The 26,835-nt window shown below is 36.3% G+C and overlaps 1 protein-coding gene across 3 annotated transcripts in view; it reads right to left on the bottom strand.

Moving 5' to 3' along the window:
- Positions 1 to 26,835, bottom strand: part of LOC139937647 (protogenin B-like) — a 47,369-nt gene that overhangs the window by 7,482 nt on the left and 13,052 nt on the right. For all 3 annotated transcript variants that reach the window (XM_071932890.1, XM_071932892.1, XM_071932891.1), the window contains exons 3-10: positions 14,093 to 14,240; positions 11,133 to 11,410; positions 10,206 to 10,370; positions 7,495 to 7,761; positions 2,464 to 2,583; positions 1,756 to 1,917; positions 885 to 1,045; positions 174 to 321 (exon numbers count right to left, since the gene is read on the bottom strand). In XM_071932890.1, coding sequence (XP_071788991.1) covers positions 174 to 321; positions 885 to 1,045; positions 1,756 to 1,917; positions 2,464 to 2,583; positions 7,495 to 7,761; positions 10,206 to 10,370; positions 11,133 to 11,410; positions 14,093 to 14,240 — 1,449 coding nt within the window. The remainder of the gene's footprint in view (positions 1 to 173; positions 322 to 884; positions 1,046 to 1,755; positions 1,918 to 2,463; positions 2,584 to 7,494; positions 7,762 to 10,205; positions 10,371 to 11,132; positions 11,411 to 14,092; positions 14,241 to 26,835) is intronic.

The following is a 26,835-nucleotide window of genomic DNA, read 5'->3' as shown; positions in this document are numbered from 1 at the left end:
AAAAATACCATGATCTGAAGGGAAATTGCATCATCAAAAGATTAACAAATAAATATATCATTATCAGAAAGCTTAATGAGTTGTGTCAAGTGAGTTCCACACATTCTGATCACTGAAATCAGGCCTTAACAACTTCCATAGTTGTCTAAAGTTCTTTGAAAAGAGTGACTTACCTGAGCAGTTTCCAATGTTTGTTGTTCTTATAGCCTGTTGTTCAGATTCAGGTCCGAATCCTTCCTTGGTTGCTGCAGCCATATGAACATCATAAATAGTAGCAACTTTCAATCCTTGTATCTTGAAGTAAGAATTGGTTCCGCTCACCTATTGGGACAAGAATAAAATTATCAATCAAACCCATATTTTCTAGTCTCTCAACCAGTTTGACTCCTTGATTTGAGGTGTTTGGGCATTCCACCCCTTAACCTATTGTTATTGTTCCGAGTGTGTGTGTTTTTTTTTTTTGTTTTTTTTTTAATGGGTCTTATTCTTTTTCTTTGACTTCTAGTTCAAACCAAAAGGTTGAAGTATTATTTTTTTTATGTGATTCTTCTCCAACATTTATAGATTTTGATATGATCTATGTTAAGATTTGATGTCTATTACTTAAGCCCCTTCAAAATTTCTGAATGTTGAGAAAAAAACTAAACTGTGAGCACATTTATCTTTGGTTTTAGATGTCCCACTCTGTAATCTGGGGCGTTCTAAATGGTTCTGCCTTTAGGTTTTTATAAATTTTATCTAAATCTAATTTTTTTTGATTGGGATGGTTTAAAACAAAACGAATTTCAGGTTTTACCTGGAGAATTGACATCCCTGACCAACTAATCCCCTTATATTTCTAAATACAGAATATGAGTAATTTTGGAGTGACTTTATAACCTTACCTCTCTACAGGTGTAGTCTTGTTTACCATTTTCTTGATAACAGATTCGATAATGTGCTACTTGTCCCTTAGTTACAGTCTTGTCAATCAGCCGATCCCAGTAAACATCAATTGTGTTGGCAGAGCTGCTTGCCAGTGAAAACACTGGAGCCACATCCGGAACTGTGTTCAAAACAAAACCATTCCATAATCAAGAAATCTTACCATGTAAATATATCTTAGGTACATGTGCAAAACAACATTTGGATGTCATTAATTTTTCCATCCAATATTTTATTTAAGCCACGGGCAGCGCGCCGTATCACCAGCTAGCTCTGCGTACGTCTCTAACCCCTAGGAGGGAAACTCCGATCCGTGTCTTTGATTGGCTATTACGCGCAAAATTTGAAACATTGTGCGTCTCCAAAAAACTCTATACGCCGAAACGCGTGCGTATAAAGATGTACGTATTCACCGTTTTTTGTCACGCGCAACACTGATGATTTTTATTACACACAGCACATCCAGCGTGTGCGCGACTAACGCCCCACACAGAACGGATCAACCACAGGACTAATTGTAATATCCCTTATATTTGAATATTTTGGAGTTACACTTCCAGGGGTTATGATCAAGCAAGGCATGCTGGGAAAAAATGGAGCGGCGAGATCGATCACCCCTGGGAACGACGTTGATTTACAGGCTGAAGGATAAGATAGTCAGGTCCCTTTCATCATATGAGAAATAATACTGCCAACACCACTGTTGCATGTGGGGTGTACGACACAGATGATCACAGAATGATCCAGCTATATATGTTCATTTGAAAATTCACAAGGTCAAAACATAAACGCCAACTACATGTACTTTACAAAATCAGACTCTGCCCATACCTCCTTCAGCTGTCTGAACAACCACATGGTCTGAAAACCTGCTAGCAGCATGGGTAATTGATCGCATGTAAAACGTGTAGTTGGTGTAGGGATGAAGATTTCTCACGGCATAAGCAAATGGCTCCTTCTGATCTGACAACACTAGTTGAATTTCTTCACCATCTACAAGAGGAAAAATCATCAAACTCTTAAAACAAGAATTTTCTAAAATAAATAAATCATCATGTCAGATGGATGCAAAAAGTTAACTAATTTTCAGCTAATTTGTATACAAAATTAATGATTTGAAATGTTATTTGATATGGGATAAAGAATATAATTTGTTTTTACTCATATCGATGTGCATCCGTACTTTATCGAGTTCAGTGAAAAAAATCCACATGTAAATCACTTGAGTATGATTCTAGTGGTAAGATATCTGCTCTAGCAGTGCAAAGGTTGTGGGTTCCCATCCTGGTGATTGGCCAGGGGATTTTTTTTTCAGAACTCGGGAAAGTACTGGGTATACAGTAATTAATACACATCGATGTATGTAAGGACAAAAACAAATTATAGTTTGCAAAATATTGTTTGTTTGGCACCTTTCACTTTCCAAATAAAAGAATGATGCAAGAAGGGAGAAAGAAAAACCCTTCTGGTAAAGCTGTTGTGATTCCAGGGGGGGGGAACCACCTCGGTTAGCTTTAACCTTGTGACCTTTGACCTTACCTGGTTCAAGGTAGTATTGCAGAACGAAGAGTGAAACTCCTATAGCATCCCATTGAATCAGAACCGTGTTGCTATTCAGGGCTAGGGCTGTAAGATTATAAGGTGGCTCCGGGGGATTCTCTGAAAAAAATATCAAATGTCAACATTACAAAACTGGGGGAAATAATAATAATGTCAAGGCTATTTCTGGTGTTCAGAGGCAATGCTAAGATACCTTCAGACCTCAAATAACCCCCGACACCCACAGCAATTTCCATTGTACCCCGTGCTTGCTGTGGTGCCCTTTGCAAAGTTCCAATGCAAATTTACATTTACAGTTTCCAATCAGCTCATTTTTGCTTTTTCATCTTTACTTAAATTTGACATTAACAACTAAAACAGGGCAAAACAGGTTTTGGTTTAAGATGCCATTCGAAAAACGGTTTCCAAAAATCAACAAAGATTCTTTCTTTACAATTGTTTTTACAAAAATCTGTCAATCATTCTACATATTTTTGTATATACAATTTGATTTATCTCCCACAACAAAACTGCAATAATACATCCATCACAACAAATCAGAGAATCAAAAACAAGTATCAACATCTTAAAGACAAGACAGAAATGTGTAGAAAGTTACAACGCTTTAAAGGTGTGACTGCAACAAGAAAGTCAAATCTATATACTCTGCCTGTTATATACTAGAAGTTTTTACTGGGGTGTCTTTTATTAGTGTGTTTATTTGATGTATGCCTTTGCTGATGAATGTTGAGTAAATGGAGTAATATAACTCCACATCAAGAAAAAAAAGAAAAAATCTATGACAATAAAGGGTGTTTTAATTCTCAGTCTTGAAACTCCCTGATTTTCAACGTTGTTACATTTTTCAAGAATTTACGCTCTCCACATCGTCACAAATTGAAACCAAGAGACTTGAACACATAAAGCCTGTACATGTATTTTGTAAGCACAAAAAGTTGCTTTGCACAGAATAGCATTGGTTACCAGCCAAAATGACATTGGGTTTACATTGTTAAGGCTGCTCGAGCCCCACTGAATGTTTGATAGCAAGGAAATTTGCCAAGCAGTTTAACAGCTTCATGAAGTTGAGCCAAAGTCATTCTTCCCTTGATTGTCAAAGGCATGTAGCTGACATTTCAATATTTTATATAAAAACAATTGCACCTGTTGATTGAATTCATAATTATTCATCAAGGACAAAGGGTTTATCATTCAGAATAATTCCTTTCTTTTTAGTAATCCTTAAACTCATGAAATCACAACCTATCATTGTAAGGGAGTACTACTAGCTCAATAGTACTCCTACGCACTTCTTAATATTGTCTAAGAAGTGCATAAAAAACAATCATTCAAATGTCAAGTGACTTATAAAAAGTAAGGAAAGACAGTATTCAAATAATAATAATAGGAAATGAACTACCGATGTGGCGTTAATCTGCTTTGATCAAACAACAAAAACAATAGTCTTCTGATTCAATCAAGCAGTCTGTAGTGAACTTTTCCCTTTGCTTTTGATGAGAGTTTCTTTCAGTTGAAATAAATACAACATGAACTGCCCATGTGTTTTACATATGCTTTAACCACTGCCTTGCAAGAAAAGTTAGTGATTGGACTAGATTTGAGTTATTGAAGTTTTCTCACAATTCACCAGGAAATTCATTATTTTCCTGACTTTTATTGATATCAAAAGCATGATTTCAATTGTAGTTTTTGAAACCTAGCCAAACTACAATGCGTCTTTAACCTCTAGATGGTACGCCAAGACTAATTGAATGTATTCATTAAAGTCATATCAAGGTGATACTGTGGCTTAAGTTTCTTCAAAACCCACTCTAAATAATTTGTTTTCTTCCTGTACACCAATAAGTCAGACTTCAAACCAAGTTGTTCTAGAAACAGAGAAACCTTGGCAGACTACACACGATGCTTCACTACTCCCAAAGAAGGAAAGATATAAAACCATGACCATGAAAGTTCCTACAGTCTCAAGAAAATCGGGCCAAGTTATTGACCTACAACAAGCTCTAATGACCTTTCAAATAACACACAGATTAATCTCAGCGGGCAGATTTAAGACTTTCGTGTGCACTCCGTTACTGATGGGTTTAGGTTAGTAGTCTACTTCTCTACACTTCCAATAGGTAAATAATCGTCATGATATATCAACAAAATGTCTGCCATTATCAGTCTGAGAATCCACTGATAACCTGTTTAAACTGGGAGAGGTGATATCCAAATCATTGTTTTATCTTTCTTACTTAAGTGGGCTATCAGTGTCATTGTCAACAAAACAAGAAGAGGTTTAACACCCCCATTTGTCTTAACTAAAGGGGTCGTTCACCACTTGCTAATTTTTGTCAGAGTTTCAAGGAATACAAACTAACTTGGGCACGTTTATTGACTACAAAAATATTTTGCAATTAAATAACGGTCCTCTTGAATTAAGATGAAAAAAGCTGGGTGGTCAAAAGTTTTTTTTCCTCAACTTTAGTTGAACATAAATTATTTGGTAACAGTCCCTTTAATGGCCCACTGCCAAGGAGCGTTTGACTGGTCCTGAAGGAATTTACAGGGGTCAGAAGGCCACGTTAAAGGAATGGAACACGTTTTACAGGATCTGAAAATTACACCTTGGGAATTTCTTATTTCCTGTTACTATTAACATTTGCATTGTACACATGTTTATCAAGATTGTTATCAGTGATGGAAGAATGATGCTCAAAGAATAAACAATATGTCAAGATTTAATTCTGATGACCCACCTTTTGTTGTTTGGTTTGTTCAACAAGCAACATTAATGCAACATTCCATTGTTTCAACTCATAAACATGTTCCTACCACTAAATAATAAACTTTCATTATTTGTACCAAAGAACAGATCTTCAGCTCAATTTAGAGATCTGCTTAACCCAAATGTTTTACGAAGCAAAATTACTCAAGCCAAAATCATGGTTCTCTGAAAAACGTGTAGTGCACATACATGCTAACTTTCGTGTACCCAATGCCCAAATACATGTACATAGAGCTGAGCAGAAAATAATGCTATTAAACATTTGTACGCTAATCAGAAATGAACGGATACCAGTCACAAATTGTACATGTGACATTGGAGTTTTGGCTGGTGATCTTGTAAGCATAATATTATTGTGTTTAGCTGCATTTTGTGCTGAACAGCTCAATAACATTGGGTCTTGTTTGGCAAATTGATCATTTATACAGTAAGTGGTAAAATGCTCATCTGACAGCCGGGTATTTTGAGCAAAAAAAACGTGATAAGTACAGAGTGCTATTCATGACAACGTATGCCAGCTTTGTGTTGTGTATCCCTTGTTAATAGGATTATTACTTTGTTCACCATGGAGGAAGGAAACAAATGCTTTCCTCTGTGCTTTGGGTTTCAGAAATAAATTCAGACTCCGTCTGGTTGAAGTCAAGATTAATCTGCACTGAACTGACTTGACAAAGTTCAGACTTATGATGGGCTTTAGCGATCTCTTATTGGTTTGCGCTGGAAATCAATGATTTTTGTTAACATTTTTAATGCTTCAAGTGGTCGAAAAATTAATAAAAAATAAAAAATAACTATTATCCTACGTTCTTTGTTGCTGAAACTTTGAATGTGTTAATTACTGTATACGTTCTCTCATGTGCAACTTATCTTAACACTTTCTGATACAAAATGAATTCAAGTGACTTTTGTAAGCACACCACCGATTTATTTTCATGCATTTGAATTGCACAAGGAATAAATTCTTTGGATTTGACATTTGACCTGGATTCTTTTGATGACTGCCCACGCTTAGAAATCCCTGCACAGTTATGTTATGTTGTTTCTCTGCTGGTTAGAAAGCACAGCACAACAAAGTCATGTGTAAATACAAACAATTTTGAGTTCCCACGCTGCATTAACTTCACTACCACGATCTTGAGAGAAAAAACAATAAAACACAAAAACATGTCTGTCGTGTCTGTACATGTACACCCCCTTTCTCCTTCAGGCTGTGTGGACAATGAAATCTTACACCTCAACCACATGTTTAGACTTTTTTTTTTCAAAGTACGCACGTCAAGTTTATTTGTGTGATGTTGGAACTACATTTTGTAACTGTGTCTGCAAGGTAATCTCTTAAAGCACACAGATGCCACTAATAATCACGCAATCAAGGTTTTAGCTGGAAATTTCAAAACTGGGTGTCCAAATTTATCACTTACAATACGTTTACATGTAAATGACAGATAAAACAGGGTGTTCAAATTTAGAACAGGGTCCAAAAGGCACCCCTGTGGCTGACACTATGCAGGTAATCGACTTTAATCATGGGGCAGCCATGTTTTGTCTCCTTCCATTCAAACCAATGTAACCAAACTGAGGCTGGGGAAGGCAAAATAGTCTGATCCCTTATTCAAACTATCATCGTCAATGTGTAATTGTGTAACCAGGGAACCTGACAAAAAGGGTTGCAGTGTGATCAAGGTTAGCTGTCAGAGACAACTAAACAATTCTACTTGAACATTTGATGGAGTACCAAGTCAATGTACATGAGCATGAGCTTTCCTTGGTACGCTACTTTTTCATTGAAATAGAGGGGAAAAACCCACCAAGATTTTTATATGTAGAATTGAAACTTTGCATGGTGGGGAAGTATATAATTAGGTAAGGTTTGCGGTAGCATCGTGTGTAAATCTCGTTTGAGTAGTGTTGGTCCGGAAAACCGCTGGTTCTTTTCAGAAACAGCACTACTCATAATGAGGTTTCCACATGGTGCTACCGCAAACCTCACCTAAATGTTAAACAAGCTCAGCAACAAAGAGGTGGTCGCCAGAATGCAATCTTTACATTTTGTTTATTCTGAAAAGAACCAGTGTAACTCAATGTTTCAATCAGTAAGCTCTGATCGTCTTCTATGACTGTGTAACTACCAAAGGCAATGAACACGGGCAAACAATTTACTTGGAAGCCTACGGTACTTTTCCAATGAAAGGGCAGGGAAAAACACACCATAAAGAATAGTACTATGACTGTTTAATTACCTGGGACATCAACCAAGAGTAAGGCGCTGGAGTGAGCCTGACCCGCGGTGTTAGACACAAAACACTGATAGATTCCCTGGTCGTTCATCTCTACATTCCATATAACCAGATCATTATTAGCGACTTGTGAGGGTGAATGAACTGGGTTTCCATTCAGGAACCAGCTGACTTCAGGCTCAGGGTTACCTATGGCTTCACAGTGAAGACGAGCTGTCCCAAAGTCACGTATGATGTTACTTGTTGGTTGGATCGTGAAGATAGGTGGATCTAAACACATGGGGGGAAAATGTTCAATAATATAAGGGCTTAAATTTGCAGGGGATAATCCACAAGACCACAGGGCGTGTTGATCAGAATATTTACAAACTAAACAAAATGTTTGTACAAGACCAGACTTCCCGACACATTCATTATCTGGTTTGTACTTGAACAAATACCAAGTCATATGGACACAGTTTAACATTCATTATCTGGTTTGTACTTGAACAAATACCAAGTCATATGGACACAGTTTAACATTCATTATCTGGTTTGTACTTGAACAAATACCAAGTCATATGGACACAGTTTAACATTCATTATCTGGTTTGTACTTGAACAAATACCAAGTCATATGGACACAGTTTAACATTCATTGTCTGGTTTGTACTTGAACAAATACAAAGTCATATGGACACAGTTTAACATTCATTATCTGGTTTGTACTTGAACAAATACCAAGTCATATAGCCTATATTAAGGGAAAATTTATCTCATTTGCCTCTATGGGTATTTCATAAACCTGATTACTCAAACGAATTGAAAGATGACATTCAACATTTGAACCATTTTTTTTTTTTGAGTTTTGGGGTTGAACAAAGAATTTACTAGAATGGGATTCGAACCCACTTCCCAGGTTGTATCGTAATTTGGGTGTGATCCCTGGCTACACGGCAGTTAACGGTTGTATGGCTTCTGACTGGCATCCCCAAACAAAGATATTGACAACATAGGGACACTGCCAATATAGGGCTAGATAGCTCAGTTGGTAGAGCGCCGGCACGTTAATCCGGAGGTCATTGGTTTGAATCCCACTCTAGTCAATTCTTTGTTCAATCCCAAAACTCATTTCAAAATTTACCAAGTCAGTTTCCCTTGTGGTTTATATTGATATCTGAAACAAAAATGTTTTTGTTCAATGTATGTATGTATATATATATTAGGTACTATGTGCTATTCAACTACAAAAAACACAGACTGCTAGACTTGAGTTTACTGGGGTGGGTTTCACAAAGAGTTAGGACTAGTCCTAACTAAAACATATGGCTAGTCCTAAGTTGGGATGAGTAACTCATTTTAAGTCAAGATAAGACTAGTCCTAACTCTATGTGAAATCCACCCTGGCCCAACACTAAAACTAGAAGCCCTAAATTCCAGACCCTGAAATTCCAGCTTTGATTATTAACAACATACACGTTAAAATGTCATATACATTTATATCAGTAATATTCAATAACCTCATTGAGACAATGTTTCGAGCTAGACAACTTCAAAGTTTGTTTTACTGGTTGAATGAACTTGGAATGTAATAAAATCTGTTTGTGTCATGGTTGATTTACTGCATGATACCATATTGTATTCTGCTATATTTTACTGCATAGATCATATCATTATGATGAATGACTGATCATTCAATAGGAAGATTTCCTTTCAAAACAACAAATCAACACGTCTGAAATTACAGTCAGCTCCTAAGAGGGTTGTACGTACATGTAGGTAAAGGCCAGGTACAAATTGTTGTTTATGTCAAGTTGCTAAGCTTTCAAGCCGTTGAACTGTAACTTGATATTAAAATATGTGAATTGGTCTATACATTTGAAAAAGAGCATAAAACCCCAAGGAGATACCACCTTTGGTTCAAAAGTTGTGAAAGTAAAAACACCTCGAGAGAATAACACTGAAAAGGTGTTTATTGAACTTTCTTTCAACGCCCAACCTCTTTCAAAGTTATTTATCATGAAGGTAGTTGCCAAAAATAAAATACACATTTTAGCATTTAAGATTAAAAAAAATAAATGGAAAAATAAAAAACTATTTTACCCCGTTGGCCTGTTTTCCGCAATAATATTTGTGACAAACTACTCATTTAGCTTGATCGCATTTTATGTTTGTCGGAAAATGATGATTACACACAGTGAACTCAATGATTTCCCAAGCGCATAAGAAAGAAATTCCCACGCATCTGTTGAGTTTAGATCTAGATGTCTACCCACAAACAAAAGATCTCTATATATATGTATGCTATATGGCATTTCTTACAACTTGCTTAAATAATGCTAAAACATGAAAATAAGTGTTGTTTACTTTCTGAAGTTAACACTCAAGACAGTACAGGTCAAGTGGTCTTGTTTCTTAGTTCAACATCTGTGTCTCAAAAGAATGATGTTCAAAAGTTGAGTTGAGTCTGACAATTATCTTTCAATCCTGCTTTCAATATCACCCAGAAAACCTCCTGTTATTGTTTGTTCAAACAAATTAGTTTAGTTTATAAAAATGTGATCTAATTTTGATTCTAGTCTCTTCTTAGTTTCATTCTGCTCTTTTGTATCATCCCAGTAAGCTACAAGACCAAAATCGAGTCCTGTTTTGACTGAAAATAAAATTGTCAATAACTAATGCTGATGTTTGCAGTGTTATTTGGGTGGAAGAACTTTAAAACTTGGCAAACTTACAATAATCGGTAATTTCCAGCCTTGCCCTTGCTACAGTAGTATTGCCTGACTTTGTATGTGTTGCTGTACATGTATAAACACCACTGTCTCTTGGAGATAGGTCGGTAAGCTCAAGGTTACCATGTCCTAAGAGACCATGGCGACCAGACGGCAGCTGCTTCCCACCTGTAAATCAAAGATTAATCTATTTCACTCTTGTTTCCCTGTTAAAAAAACTTCTTACTAAATGGACTTGGGAAATTTTCTATAACAATAAGCATGGTGTGAAACAACCTTTTAGCTGCATGGAATACTTGGTACAACTCTTCCTTCCTTCACATTGGATAAATGGTGCTGTTTCTGTTACAGATCAAACATTTGTGAACATGCGCTCTTCAAGGGGTGTAGCAATTTCCCTCTAGTAAGGGACACTTCTTTGTGAAAATGTATTGGAACCTTGCAGAAAGCACCATCAGTAAAAACAAAGGACATCATGGCAAATGATGTAGGTTATTTCAAGGCCTGATGTAGCATTGGTTTTCAACTTTCAACTTTAAATGTTTCAACAAGTATCAGTCAAGCCTCTAAAACCAGTTCTGTGCCTTAACTCCCCCCCCCTGATTTAACTACTTGCATCCTTCTTGATAGGCCTGCATGTTTATACATGTTGGTACATCTACATGTATTAAACACAATTTGATAAATCATAAGAGCCTGAATCTTGAATACATATAGACCTACAAAAATGTGGAGGGTACACATTTTGTTTCACATCCATTTTCTTAACAACAGTTTGAAAACCTCTGATGTATAGCAGTCATCTAAAGGTTATATCATTTAACAATCGCTGTCACTGATCAATAAAAAGTTATTTATCTGTTGTATTTGGTATTAGTGTACGCATAATGGTGGTTGTGTACAAGAACTGCAATGAGTTTGTTTATTAACCTGTCCAACTCCATGTGATATTGACCCAGTTTCCAGCAGCCAAACATTCTAAGACGACCCTCTCAGGTCGATTCAGCTGGATGCCCTTAGGGCCAGCTACAATCAAATCCTCTCCACATCCAGCTGATGTATTCACACAGTGCTCAATGACAACCACCTGAGATGAGTTACTCCATGTCTGAGACTGTGCTTGGTAACCGGTGATACACTGGTAGTCACCAGCATCCTGACGGAGGACTGGGTAAATCTGTAGGACTCCCTCGTTGAGTAATGTGTATCTGATATGAAAAAGAGGGAGAAACAGAAGTAGGTTACAGTTCAGGCTAGTTTCAGAATGTGAAAAGATTTACTCAGACTTCAAAAACATTTAACCCCGTGCCCAGGGCTGGTCTTTACCTTAGGGACAACAAACAGTTCCGATGTACATGTAAACTGGCTTCAGAAAAATATCTTAATTCCATGTTGTATGGAATTAGTGTATATGTAAACAAGGTGTAATGCAAACAAGGTGAATATGCTAGGGCACTATAACTACTCATATTATATTTCTGGTGTTGAACAAAGAATTGACTAAAAGTCGCATCCCCTTAAGATGATCCCCTAGCTGCCGCTTCCCAGGGTGTATCGTAATTTGGGTGTGATCCCTGGCTACACGGCAGTTAACGGTTGTATGGCTTCCGACTGGCACCCCGAACAAAGATAGACAAAATAGGGACACCGCCAATATAGGGCTAGATAGCTCAGTTGGTAGAGCGCCGGCACGTTAATCTGGAGGTCGTTGTACAAATTTACCCAGTCAGTTTCCCTTGTGGTTTTTATTCATACTATATTTCCATACAACGACTATTCCATGAGTTTGTTTCATTTTATTTAATGTATTACTGTCACAGGAAAAATACAGTAACAAGATATAAAATTTAAACAACAAGAAATCACACTAAATAAGACAGCCTTCGCCCATGGTGGCAGGCTTTGCCTACATCCTCGCCCCATAACCTGACTGTATGCTATAATAAAAAAATTAAAAAGTACCAGCCAGATTTTAGAGTCTTTCTTACAAATAACTAAAGTGAGAAGTACCATGTCTGTACTATATATATTCAAATAATAATGTACTTTGGGGTTGAACAAAGAAAACTTACTAGAGCGAGATTTGAACCAACGACCTCCGGATTAATGTTGCGCTCAACCAACTGAGCTTTTTAGCCCTACAATGTATGTTGGCAGTCCCCCTGTTTTTTCAATATCTTTGTTCAGGCATGTCAGGATGCCAGTCAGAAGCCATATGATACAACCTTCAACTGCCATTAGCTGCCAGGGGTAGCCAGGGATCAAGTTTGTATCAAACCAATTTTACAATAAAACCTGGGAAGTGGCAGCCAGGGGATCATAACATTCCCTTAAATGGGTTATCATTTGGGATCATGAATAATACCATCTAACATAATACCATCTAACATAACTGACTGTGTCGTATAAAACCAAGAAACTAACTTGCATTTAATCTTTGTAAAGCACGAACATGCCACGTTACTAAACCAGCTTTGTTGTGAGTGTCATAAATGATTGATTGAGTAAGTTTTCACTACATTTTTAAACTGATTGTGGGGCAACTTTATGGAACCAGGTGCACAACAATAACAAGGCCCTAACAATAACATGCAAGCACTTTTTAAATGTCACGTAAAAAATGAAGTGATGGTAGTAATTTGTATCAATACATAAAATTTACGGGGAGGTATCAACAAACTATTTGGATTTGTACACTAACAAAAACATGCCAAAACTCATTACTTAAATAGGTGTCATTTGACCTTGTAAACTTTTTCATTTCATTTCATTTTATTTGCCAGCAAACATGAACAATCACGTTAAAAAATTGCAAATCAGAAGATCTACAATAACAGGCAAAACTTCTGTTTTGAAAATGTCAAATTATTTGTTGATACAATGGTGGTTTTGCCCTTAAACTCATGTGTATTAAGCACTATATACTCAGTTTTTGTCTTTCAGTAGTGGAGTGGGTGCTGCATTGATTAACTTTATGGTTTAATAAAACACAAATCAGCAACTTAACATCCAACCTGTTTGATTATGGTGTAACGCCTGTACCCATGTAAAGCATAATCAGTTTTACTAGTGCAAGGTTCTCATGTCCAACACCATTCAGTAACTCAACACCCAAACTGTTGGACTCTGATTATGGTGGTATGCCTGATCCCATGTAAAGCATGGTCAGTTTACCAGTGCAGTCCTAAGTCCAACACCATTCAGTTACCCAACACCCAAACTGTTGGACTCTGATTATGGTGGTATGCCTGATCCCATGTAAAGCACGATCAATTTACTATAATACAGTCCTCAGTCCAACAGAATCAAATGAAACATGCAGTTAGATTTCTATGGGTTGCGCTAGATAGGGTAAATACATAATGAAAATAGCCATAAATGTTTTTAAATCACAAGATAAGTAAAAGGATGCATTTTTAACCACAATAATACTTGATAAGTGAAAGTAGCTGTTCCTGTTATTGTTTATTTTAAGATATTGATAAAAGTAATAACTTCAATCAATTTACTTAAATGATTCAGGTATTTTTTGCACTACACAAAACACAAACGTCCACAGATTTAAACTAAACTTACACAGTTTAAAGACAATGATGGTAGAAGTTTCCCTTAAAATATTACTTACCGGGGTACTGTAATTTTTGAGAAGTGGGTAAAACAATTCACCAAAAATATTTTTTTGTCTCAGTGAGGCCAAAATTATTTTAGCACATTTAAATGACTCTCCTAAAGCATTGGTTTGTGATTTTCACTGTGTTTTTTCCCTGACAAACTTGATGACTAATATGAAGCTGTAAATTATATTACATACATATTCAATCACAGTGAGTAGGATTTGTGTAATCGCCCAAAACTTCATTTACAAAAGGTACCAAAACCCCTTAAAGTACCTGGGACTTTCTGCCAAGTTCTCTCCATCTTTCTTCCATCGAACTGGATGGTACAACAAGTGGGCTGAATAATCACATCTTAATCTTGCAGATCCATTCACAACGGCTTCTATGTATTGAGGTAGTACATGAAGGTTGCTCAGAGGTGCTGTACACAAAGAATAAGGACAAAATTGTGAAGAAAAATAAAATTGCAAAAATTAAAGTAAGATCAATGTGCAGGGATGAAGTCTCTTTTGATAAAACAGTCTGAAACTGGGATCCAGATATTGGAGGTCGTTCAAATGATGATATTTCTACCGTCCTTTTGTTCACCCCTGGAGTTATTGATTCAAGGATCTTTGGGAACAGTGCCCTCAGTGCTAGAGATGTAGATCAAAAAGCCAGACTTATTAAATCTGAAGAAAAATACAGCATTTTTGTTCACCAGGCTGATTTGATAAAAGTCTAAATTCAGTTAAAAGTCTGACATTTCTTATCCCTGGATGTTAGGGTTTTTCCCTACAATGCACAAACTAGCATCAGGCTGAAATGCATCAGGTCAATATGCACAAAACACAGCTGATGCACATCCAAAATATGTCCTCTTAAAGTGAGCAAATATTTTCTTTTTTAGATCAGGAAAGAATTAATTTAAACCATAAAACAAAACAAATTTAAATGTTCCATGTTGCAAAGAAGACCATTTAAAACAAAATGTAGAAATCCAGCTAAATACACACTGATGACCTTGTTTCAACTAAATGTGTTAAATCGAAACTTAAAAAACTGTTGGTTTAGAATGTGTGTGTCCCCCCCCCCCCCACCCCCCAAGTTTTCGGAGAACCCTATAAACGCATCATTTTTCCTTTACTTGTCAAATGAACAATTGACATCATTTTCCAATACAGTAATGTGACTTTAATAAAGCAATTACCGAATCTCCTGAGTTGATGATTGAGTGCTTACTGCTTATCAAAAGGAAATTGGAGTGGATAAGAGATATTCACATATTCTACATGACTTTAAGCTCCCATAAATCATACTAATTATCTAGATATTATGATACCTGATGCCACAATGAATATGACTGATAATGTGACAGGCCTAATAATGAGTCATTATAAAAAGTGAATTAGACATATGAAGAGATATTTTAAAACAAAGCATTATATCATGAACTATTGTACAAAGTGTATCAGGCATGATATTAAAGGGTAAAAATATTGTATCAAGCAAAAGTTGACTTGTCTACATGCTGGCTTTACGTCAGTAATAGCTAGACTTTTCAGTCAATATACTAAAAAACCCTGTAAAACAGACTGAAGTAAATGATGTATGTAGGAACAACATCAAGCCTGGTACATGTATATTCCCTATAAAAAGTCTAGCATGTAAACAATAGACTCCAACCGTTCAAGCCTGATATTGCACAGAGCCAAGGAGCTAATTCCCTCCACGGCCACGGTCATTGTTCCTTAAAGTGTTTCAGTGTAAATTGAAATTTTCCTCACAAAGGTTCCCTTTAATATTGGAAAATTGCTTTGATGTTCCGAGAACAAAAACCTCAGGCCAGTTGGTCATTATGTATACATGGAGCTAAGAACTCACAAAATAAAATTAACCATGGCAGAACAAAAATAATAATATAACAATACAGTTGTAATGAAACCTTTGTATCCACACAAGGAGTATACCAACTGAGTATTTTGAACTGAAGTGAAAGCTACATGTAAATAACACACCACCAATGATGCAATTCATTTGGCAAACTACAATGGAATACATGTACGTGTAAGCATTCAGTAAGGGGTGTCACGACTGAAGGGACTAGTGCACGGAACTCAAGTTCTGGTGTTCTGATCAGCAAAGTACCAGTTATGACACTCGGTCCTTGAGCAAGACACTTTAACTTTGATTACTTTGTCCTTGGGATGGTGCACAGAGTCAAGGTCCTGAATATTGTGTAATGCATGTAAAAGAACCCACTGCAGCGTTAAGAGAAAGATTGGCTCCTGCCGTTTGGGGCTTCATTGGGTGCGAATAATAATAATAATAATACTGGGTTGTTATAAACTGCTTTAACCACACCCTTAGGGGTTAGTATCAAAGCGTTCATTATTTGTTTGTTTTTCCAACAGGATAAGCAGAGCCTATTTTTTGAGTTAATAGGCCCATTTATACAGCACCTTTTAAAAGTGCTGCTGTGGCACATTCTGCAGCCACTGCCAGATACCATTGGGCCAAACCCCTAGATTGTGCCATGTTATGTAGTTCGAAGAGCAAGGATCAAATCTGGTTGGTTTACATGTAGTTTGTTATGACATTGTATTTTAAAATAGACCAACACAGTTTAACTGTTTCCTCGGTGTATCGACCCCTTACATCAAACTCGAACTGAGGTGACAGGGAGACTTGTCATTGGCCGAGCGTTGTGCTTGGCGGAACACCTAGAAAATTACCATTGTTTGATCTATTAATGTTCGATATTGTTATTGCTGTTATGATACTGATTAAAGGAACACGTTGCCTTAGATCGGTCGAGTTGGTCTTTGAAAAGCGTTTGTAACCGTTTATTAAAAAATGCATATGGGTAGAAAGATGTTGTAAAAGTAGAATACAATGATCCACACAAACATGCCTCGAAATTGCGTGGTTTTCCTTTTACCTTGTCGACTAACACGTCGGCCATTTATGGGGGTCAAAATTTTGACTCCCATAAATGGCCGACCATGTTAGTTCGCACAGTAGAAGGAAAACCACGCAATTTCGAGGCAAACTTGTGTGGATCATTGTATTCTACTTTTAAAACATCTTTCCAACCATATGCATTTTATAAAATACGGTTACAAACGCTTTTGTTTTGACCAACTCGTCCGATCCAAGGCAACGTGTTCCTTTAATGTTTTCTCAATTTCGTATTATTTCTAACCAATGCACAGCTAATTACTGAGTCTGTGCATCCTATGTCATTCCCATTTCATACCACTGAACTCATCTACATGTACATTCACATTATGATAACAATATAGATTCTGGCAAACTGACATTGAGTGACTGGGATGCACTTCCTCAGAAAGCCAAGAAGCTGTTTTTTCAGGAGCTGTTCAAGGAGGCAATCCTTGCTAATTATCACCCCAAAAAGTGTTTTATCTGCACCAATTCAAAACAGTCGGCACTTGTATAGGACCTATTACATGTAACGATAGCACAACCAGAACACCCTAAAGCAACACACACCAGTCCCCCATGTTGATGCTGAACAGGCTTTGAAAACTGAAAGCGCAGGAAAAGGCACGCTTATTTCAGGCGCTGAATACTGTGAGTAAACAAATGAAACCCATGGTGAATGCGCCAGCTGAATACTTGATTTCCTTTCAAACCTACGCACTAATTAACTGCGAAAAATTGCTTACCATGGCGTTAAGCAGGCGCTACCTTAGCCCAATACTAGATGTCTAAAGGAAAAGGACGATTATGTTGCTTGAGGCAATCGTAAATAAACTATTGTTGAAACTTATTTACTCATAAAAGTCATTTCGCAAATATTATTCCATCAATTTCCTTCAGATGACTGCTGATGTATCCATCTGTCTCCATTTACCTACTCTAAAAACATTTGTCTGATCTCAATTTATATCACTGTATATCTTTCAGTATCAATCAAATAAATAAATAAATAATTTTCAAACGCTGACTTTGAGTCTCTGAAACATGTTCCAGCTCTTTTGAGTTTTGAAATATACTCACCACAAAATATTCTTGTTATGCTTATATATATAAAAAATATATAAAAAAACAAAACAAAAAACTTAAACTGTGCAGAAATTTGTTTTCAGTTTCATTCTCTGGTCTTTTCTTGTCCAATGGAAACTTTTAGCTGCAGGCCCTGAGGTCTTCTGGACCCCCTTAACCCATCCCCCCCCTTTTGAGCCCCTTGCAATAAAGCCAACTTGCGAAGTGAAACACTAATTGAACTTGACAATATTTAGATATCAAAGTTGCAAAAGCCCTGTTCAAATTGTATCTCTAAAATGCAGCCCTGGGGAGGCCCCAGACGTCTTTAACCCCACTGTCCCCCACCTAGGTCCCCATTCCACAGGGCTCAGGCTGCACGCTTTGACTTATAAGTATACTCCAGGAGTTTACCCCTCTTGTAGAGCAGGGGTGGCCATTCCCCGAGGTATGCCCTTTGCCCTGGAGATCAGGGGTAAAGGATCCAAGTGTGATGGGCTTGCTGTTATTCCCTGGGGATTTTATAGCATGAAAACAACAATACAGACTGGAACACTATCGTTAATAACTCAGCTACAGTACAAATACATGATACATGCATCCATATACCGTACTTGTTCTAGTTTTTTCCTTTTTTTCCCCTTTGTATTCATTTGAGAATTAAAAGCATTAAATAAAATTGATTTCACTTTCGGACAAGAATGGTTGTTGTTGACTACCCATCCTCATCCCTTCCTGACGTCCCTTCCTGTAGGATTTGATTGGTCAGATGCCAAACTTAACTACCCACGCTAACTATTTACCCCTTTCCTGGAAGCTTGGTGACCCCAGGCCAAGGGTAATGAATGCCCTGGAATGTAGGTCACTTCAACCCGAGGTTTCAGCATAAACATCTTGTCAATAGTTTCAGTGTAATCCAAGGCGGAGGAAGCCTGTATTATACGCAAGTCAATAACGTAGCCTTGGGAATCTGTACTTGACTCTGTTACCATAGAATGGACCTTTGTACACGCATGGAGGAAGAACGTAACTCATTCACAGCAAACTGATGCAACATCTAGGGCTGTTCAACAATGGTTGTCTTCCCCCCCCCCGTCGCGCGTATCGTGTGATGTGGCACAACTGTCTCAGCAGTTGCTCTCGACCAATAGGAATGAAGAAACTGTCTTATAAGCGCAGGTGTGCAAGCTCACGTGTCACGCCCATGTTATAACACTTTTTACTGGTGTTATATCATCCGTTCAAACAACCCCTAGTGATGCCCTCTCAACCAATCAGAATGGATAAACTGTCTTATGTATTTATGAATCGGCCATTAGAAATCAGTTGGACAATTTCATTCAGTACAAGGGATGACCTCCATTGACACATAGTGTAGGCGTTAATAGAACTTTGGGCTATTTAATCACAACATTGTTTGGATTTTTTTAAGGGCAAACAAAATTGGAAATTGACTATAATAAGTAGGGAAAATATCATGGCTGTCACTAAACACCTTGTAATTGTCGTCACACACTAAAGGCTAACTGCCTACCCATGGCCTGCCATTTTCAGAGTCAAGATATGATGAGCGTCCGTGTGCGCACATCGTCCTGAATGCGCATGATACTGAATAACATAAAGGGAAACTGTCCCTGGATGCATTGATACTGCATAACATACAGGGAAAGAAACTCCCAGGTGCATTAGGTTCATTTATGATTGACTTGTTGGCACTGTGCCATTATTGTGCTTCGCCCACCATAGCTCAATCAAATTACCATTGAATGCATAACAGGACTGTATGTAAATCCAACTACGCAATATACAATGCAAGTTGAGTTGAGTCTAACACCGAACACCACTCGTCAACAACTTAACAATTTTTTATTATTATTTATTTTTTCTCTCAAAAAAACCTCAAGAGAAAACCAAATAGAATTGTCCAGATTGCACAGGGACAGTAGGTCTTTTAAAACCTAGGTAAACGTCAAGTAGAAAACATTCCAAATACCTTGTTTTAATTCAGCGTGCTTCAGCCAATTTTACCAAACATTTTTAATCCAGAATGCCCCCTAATTTTGAAGAAAGAAACCTTGGGAGAACTTACTCTGCAGTGCCAAGTAAAAGTTTAGAGTATTGGAATTGGCTGCATTTCATTGTGTACATGAACTGCATATCATAGTTTACATGAACTGCGCATAATAGTTTACATGAACTGCATATCATAGTGTACATGAACTACACATGAACCGTAAACTCAAGATCATCATTTATGTCCAACTCAAGACCCGATCTAGTGGAAGTAATCAAATTGTCAAATATTTCCGGTGGATTACCAAAGCTTCTTGTCACCCAAATATTATTTCTAGGTCAGTAACATTATCAGCTTTTCTGGAGTTACTGCTTACAGTTCCAACGTTTTAAGATGAACAGTTGCAAATAATAATCAAATGCTAAAAGGCTTTGGAAACTGTAATTAAATTCGAGGGTAGATTGACTGATTGATAAAAATGTTTCCAGGGTGATTTTTTTGTTCAGACTGACCTGGAGGACTTTCACCCAAACTGAGCAAATAAAAACAACTCAAGTCAAATTAAATCCTGGGCAGTGTTGGTACTGTACAATATCTTTATTAATCTAATAAAATAAAAACAACTTTAGGTGCATGAACCGATCTTCACGGAAAAAAATTATATCAATTTTTATCAGCAAGTATATATTTATCTTATTTATTTTATTTGAAAGAAATTTAATAGAAGATGCAGTTTCAAAATGAACAACCACAGTCATGTAACATAAATGTTTTAAATAAAAACAGCTAGTGGACACAAGACAATTCATTGAAGATTTTCTCATGCAAATTCCTTTAATAGGGTCAATATTGGACCTAAAGGTACATGTAGATGTGGATCTTTTGGCACATTTGGCTAAACCTCATTTAGTAAAAATTTGAATTATTTGCGTGATGGGACATTCCTCAGAAGTCATACGTTCAAGTTACGAATGATAGAAACAGATTGATATAAACAATCAAAACTTGTTTTGTACAAGATAGACAGATAGATAGATAGATAGATAGATAGATAGATAGATAGATAGATAGATAGATAGATAGATAGATAGATAGATAGATAGATAGATAGATAGATAGATAGATAGATAGATAGATAAATAGATAGATAGATAGATAGATAGATAGATATATAGACAGATAGATAAATAGATAACTAGATAGATAGATAGATAGACAAATGGTTTATTTATTATTTCGTACTAAAAAATACCTCACAAACAGAAGACTGAATTGCATATAAATTGACACTGATTAAAAAATTCATTTGAAAAATTACACAACAATTGTTAATGAGTTTAGGTTTCAACCCTAGCAGTCTATCTCAAAGGCTGTATGACAACACGCTTATAAACAGACGCAGTCAAGTATACATGAAAAAGGAACCACAAGCCAGAAAGCACTAAGAAAAAACGAGGGATGACCAATGACTAAGGAAAGGGGGAGCGGGAGTTTTAGGGAAAGAGCTAATTTGACCAAAAGAAGTTGGAAACAAAAAGGACAAAATCAAAGGCAAGAAGAGGGAGAAAAGGTAATTAGTAAGTGAACCGGTGAGAAAAAAAAGTGAAAAACCCCATCACTTTTTTTCACTGTCTTTACTGTTTTCAAACATCAGATTTCAGTCGCACAGGATCAAATCTAACTGTTTTACTCCCTTCTCAAAAACTATAGCACCTCAGGAAGTTTTACAAATAATGTGTAAATCAATGAACAACTTTCAATCTTACAACAACAAGTACAAATGTTGTACACACCCTTTAAACTCCTTTGTTGTGGACCTTTTGTTCCCATTGTCATCGATGTTGACAAGATTGAGAATAAAGGGGTCAATGTTTGGGTAAACATTTATTATCAAACACAGTAGTAAAACATTCTGCAAAACTGTCAAATAACTCTTACTTTTTACATGATATGGGCACTTGTATTGTACGTCACTCTTGTACATTACATGTACATGTACCTACCCATAACCTGTGTACATTCCAGGGTTGGAATAGAGCGGGGGCGTATAATATTGGCAAGTATTCAAGAAAATATACTGCGCCCTGAGAACAATGGATTGTTCCCGGCGTTGAAAGACGGCTTGGATTATATTGTTGCTCAAACACGTAATTCATGGAACTGTAGTAGTTCATATTTGGGTCACTAACTTACAGGCACATGTAAATGTCAATACATGTATGTGTTAAGTAATGGTAATATAATGAAGAGTGAGAGTGATGGCGAGATGACATTCTAAAGGCTACGTTGGCAAAGGATACAAGTACACGCATCCATAATCAATAAAAGGTTATATCTCTAAGACAATGGGCAGAAACAGGTAAACAAACACAAAGAGAAAGGCAAGGTCAGTGGGAATAGATGACAATAAACAAACTTTAAGGTAGGGTCATAGATTGGTAAATACTCCACAAATTTATTACCATAAAAATATCCTTGGTGGGAAGCACTGCAGCTGTTGAAAGTATATTTTGAGACAGGATTCTCTTCCGAGTAATATTGGTTTGGATAATTTTTCCTCCAAAAAAATATTGAATCTGAAAAGTTGTTCATGAATTATTTCTCAGATTGTTGAGGGTTGATGTCCGTTTGCAAACACTGCAGGCAGAGTTTGGTATCTCCTGGTTGTCACCTCGCTAAAGGTGGATCGATTCAACCATTGATGTAAGTTTTGTTGCTATATTCTCAGCAAATTGACTTTATAGGCCTATTATTATTAATATTCATAGCATTTACTTTTATCTATCTTTCTTTTAAAGGCAGTGGATACTATTGGTAATTACTCAAAATAATTATTAGCATAAAACCTTTATTGGTAACAAGTAATGGGGAGAGGTTGATAGTATAAAACATAGTGAGAAAAGGCTCCCTCTAATGACGTAGTTTTCTAGAAAGAAATAAGTTTCCAGGAATTTGATTTCAAGACCTCAAGTTTAGAATTTGAGGTCTCGAAATCAAGCATCTGAATGCACACAACTTCGTGTGACAAGGGTGTTTTTTATTTATTTCATATCTCGCAACTTCGACGACCAATTGAGCTCAAATTTTCACAGGTTTGTTATTTTATGCATTATGTATAGATACACCAAGTGAGAGGACCTGTTTTTGACATATTCCAATAGTGTCCAGTGTCTTTAAATCATTACCAAATAAGTAATTCCGTCTAAAAATTGTTTTGCTGACTAGTCTTTGAGGATGTTCAAACTTTAAAAGCTAACGTACAAAATAATATGTGATTGGAAAAACACCATACAGCAGGACTTGTGCGGTTGTTGGGTAACTGGACTCTTATCAGTGGACCAGTGAGTGTTTGGAACAATGTGTACATTAGTTGAAGCATGGTTGATGCTACTCGAACCAAATTAAGTTTGGTAAACTGTGTGTTGTAATGGTACATATCTCACAATGTCAATTTACTTTCATTATCATGGAATCTAAGAGCTCTTTCCGAAAAAAGAAACAAAACACTATTTATGAATGTAAATAATTAACAAACTAAATTGTGTGCTAAAACAGTTAACATTTCTGCCGTAGGCCTAAATGTTGACAGTGGGTCCATACACACGAAGTTGGACTTTGCTTTATAAATTACCCTGATTCGTAGGCTAGTCTGTCCATGATGTATTCTGTACAAGCAGAAATAAATTCAGGTACAACTTGCATGAATTATCAGTAGATGTACGTATGTTAATGTACAATGTACTTGGTAAAATCAATTTAAGCACATGCTATATTTAATAAAAAGCCACCATTACATTTTGAGTAAAAAATCCCACAATCGATCATAAAAATATGAAGAAAAGTTCACATTATAAATGTGAACTTGGTTTGACCATGGTTTGACAGGTGCCCAGCATTATTCTTCTTAAAACAAACACAGCAGTAGGTTCGCATGCACACACTGCTGCTATGATGATTGGTTGATGGCTTTAGTTAGCCTAGTAAACCTTGACCTCATGACCTCAAAGCTGTATACATAAATACAGTTCCCAAACAACCTCTTAGCAATGCCTGGTACTATTCACTCAGGCCATCAACCTTTCCAAGTTTACCTACATGTAGGTCCCTATACAAGATGCAGGTAAAAGTCTACTATGCAAGTCACTGATAACACCCCACAATCCTTTGTAAGATGCAGATGACCTACCTCCATGCTCTTCTGAATACTAAATATTCAGTTTAGCATACAATTGTTATGGATGATTATGATGGGTTGCCCTTACTAAGTGTTTGGACACTTGCCAAGTTGTTTTCATTCCTATAACTCTGATGTAATTTTAGCACTTGTAGTTGGTGACACACTACTTGTTATTTGAAAGTGGTTCAGTGATCAATTGTAATTTGGAATGGGTCCAACAAGACATGCGCACACTAATGGATAGAATAGAACATGTGTGTACATGCCCACACAGTTTACTGTGAGTAATGGAGTAATGATGATCTTGGGACATTAACGATACATGTGTTGCTAATCAGCAAATTATGCAATCTATTAAATTGGCTAGATTTTCAAATACTATGGTAATCCCATATGGTGGGTTTTCTGACTTATTTATTTATGATATGCTGAGCAGGATGAAACCGATACTTGAACGGCCTTTACCTTTCTAATGCAGAAGTACAATAACCTGTATTTTTAAGCAGTGTTTAAACTGTGCGGTTAAGTGTACCATGTTTTAGAGCAAGGCCTGTATTTATTTTTGCTATCCAGGTTCTTCCTACATGTAGGTATGTAAATGAGTTTGGGTAAATAATTAAAATTAATGGTTTATTTATCTTATCAACATGTACATTAAAGACACAAGCAGTAAAATTACTGAACTGTGTGTGGTCTCTAATACACTATGGTACTTAATTAAAAATACAATAAAAAGGTAGTTAAAACGATAAAAAGCAGAAAACGTTAAAATGAACAAACGACACAAGAAACCAACAATACAGGGCAAAAAAAGACCCAGAATGGCACATAACACAAAGTTATCCCAGTAATTACTTTCCTTATCACTCAGGAAAGCATTGCACAACAAATAAGTGTGTATTGCAGTCATTCTTAAAAATATAAAATTTTAGTCGTATATTTCACAAAATCATTAAAATAATAAAAACCATTTAAAATGCCCGTTGGCATTGCTCCTCATTTTGAGGACCAGGTACTATTCAGCGTGCTTCAGCAAAGCTTAGCTTACCAGATTTTGGTTTAGTTCCCACATAATAATTTGAAAAATACTAAATTGAGGGGACCCCAGAATACATAACGCTTGGCTGGAGTGTTATCATTCAAACACTGGATATTCAAACTCTATTAATCCAAATAAAAGGTCAAATATTTTTCAGGACCTATTAGTGTTATAACTTTAGTGATAGTAGACCAGCCAAACTTTAAAAAGTGCTCTACAAAAACCACGGCATAGTTTGTTAATGGCTGGCATCCATGCTAGATGTATGGATCATGGGCTCGGGAAGACGATTAGGGTGGATGCCTAGCTTGATTTTGAATTTTAAGGTAATTTTGGGGTAAAAAGGTCAAAAAAGGCCAAAAATCAATATTTTCAAAATTTGTGTCAAATTTATTCACATTTGATAGATCTATCCATAAAATGTATTTTTAACTTTATGTTGATACTACAAACCTATGTAATTAACGTATAAACTTTGACCTTGTGCACAAATGTATAGCAAAACGAAGTGTAAAAGTGTGATTATCTTGAAAAGGGTCCTTTTTTAGTACACCAATTGTTTTTGCACTCCCCATCCTCATTGGTGCATATATTGGTTTCAAACAACTTTTTTTGAATAGTAAATATACCCAGGCAGTTTTTGAGAAAACAAAGTAATTCAAATACCACCTTCATGTGGGGTCTTAACGACTCATTTTAAGGTCAAAATTTCAAATAAGGCAAAAATTTAGCATTTTTGAAATTTTCACAAAATTTGACCCCAAGTGATAGATCTATCCATAAAATGTATTTTTAAGTTAATGTTGATATGCCAAACGTATGTAATTAACGAATAAACTTTGACCTTGTACACAAACGTATAGCAAAGCAAAACGTAAAAGTGTGATTATCTTGAAAAGTGTACATTTTTAGTATACCAGCTTTTTTTGCACTCAATGGTGCATTTATATGTTTCAAACAACTTTTGTTTTGAAAGGTTAATGTACCCAGGCAGTTTTTGAAAACAAAATTACTCAAATACCACCTTCGTGTAAGGTCATATTGAGGTCAAAAAGTGCCAAAAATGTCAAAATTTAATTTTTTTTTATTTTTTTGCAAAATTTTACCCCAGGCGGCAGATCTATCCATAAAAAATAGTTTCATCATCAAAATGACATGCCAAGTCTGTGAAATTATGAATTAATCCTTTGTCTTGTACAAAAACGTATAGGAAAATTAAATCTTAAATTGCAATTTTCTCAAAAAGTGCGTATCTTGAGCATAAAACAGTGTTTTTGCACTTTCTATCCCAGCAATGCATATAAATGTTTGAAAACAACTTTTTTGTGAAAGGTCAATATACCAAGGCAGTTTTTAGTTTAAAATAAATTCATATTACACCTTCCTCATTGGTAAATTGAAACAAGAAATGCGTATGCTGACTCATGCAATTAGTTTGATATAGTAGTTGTATAGTTTGACGTGCTCAAAAAATGCATGTTTGTATCAAAGTTATTTTAACACTCCCAATCTTTTCAAGTACATGTACGCAGTTAAATACTCAACTTTTGTTAGTGAATTAGTGAATTAACAAAGTTGAACATTCTTTTTGCAATTAAATGTTTTTTTTTTTTTCCTAGGTAGGCCTATACATTGTAGCTACGATGGGGGTAGGGGGTATCGTGCAGTGATACATTGTATACTTTCTTATCTGGAGTGCCATTAGTCAAAGGTAACTCCAGAGCTACATGTAACCAGGCACACCAAAACCACTACAGCTTGACATACTTTTATGCCAAGTTTCTTTGATGAAAGAATTC

This window comes from Asterias amurensis, chromosome 5, assembly GCF_032118995.1.
Source record: "Asterias amurensis chromosome 5, ASM3211899v1".
NCBI lineage: Eukaryota > Metazoa > Echinodermata > Asteroidea > Forcipulatida > Asteriidae > Asterias > Asterias amurensis.
This window is presented reverse-complemented; position numbering and strand designations above follow the sequence as displayed.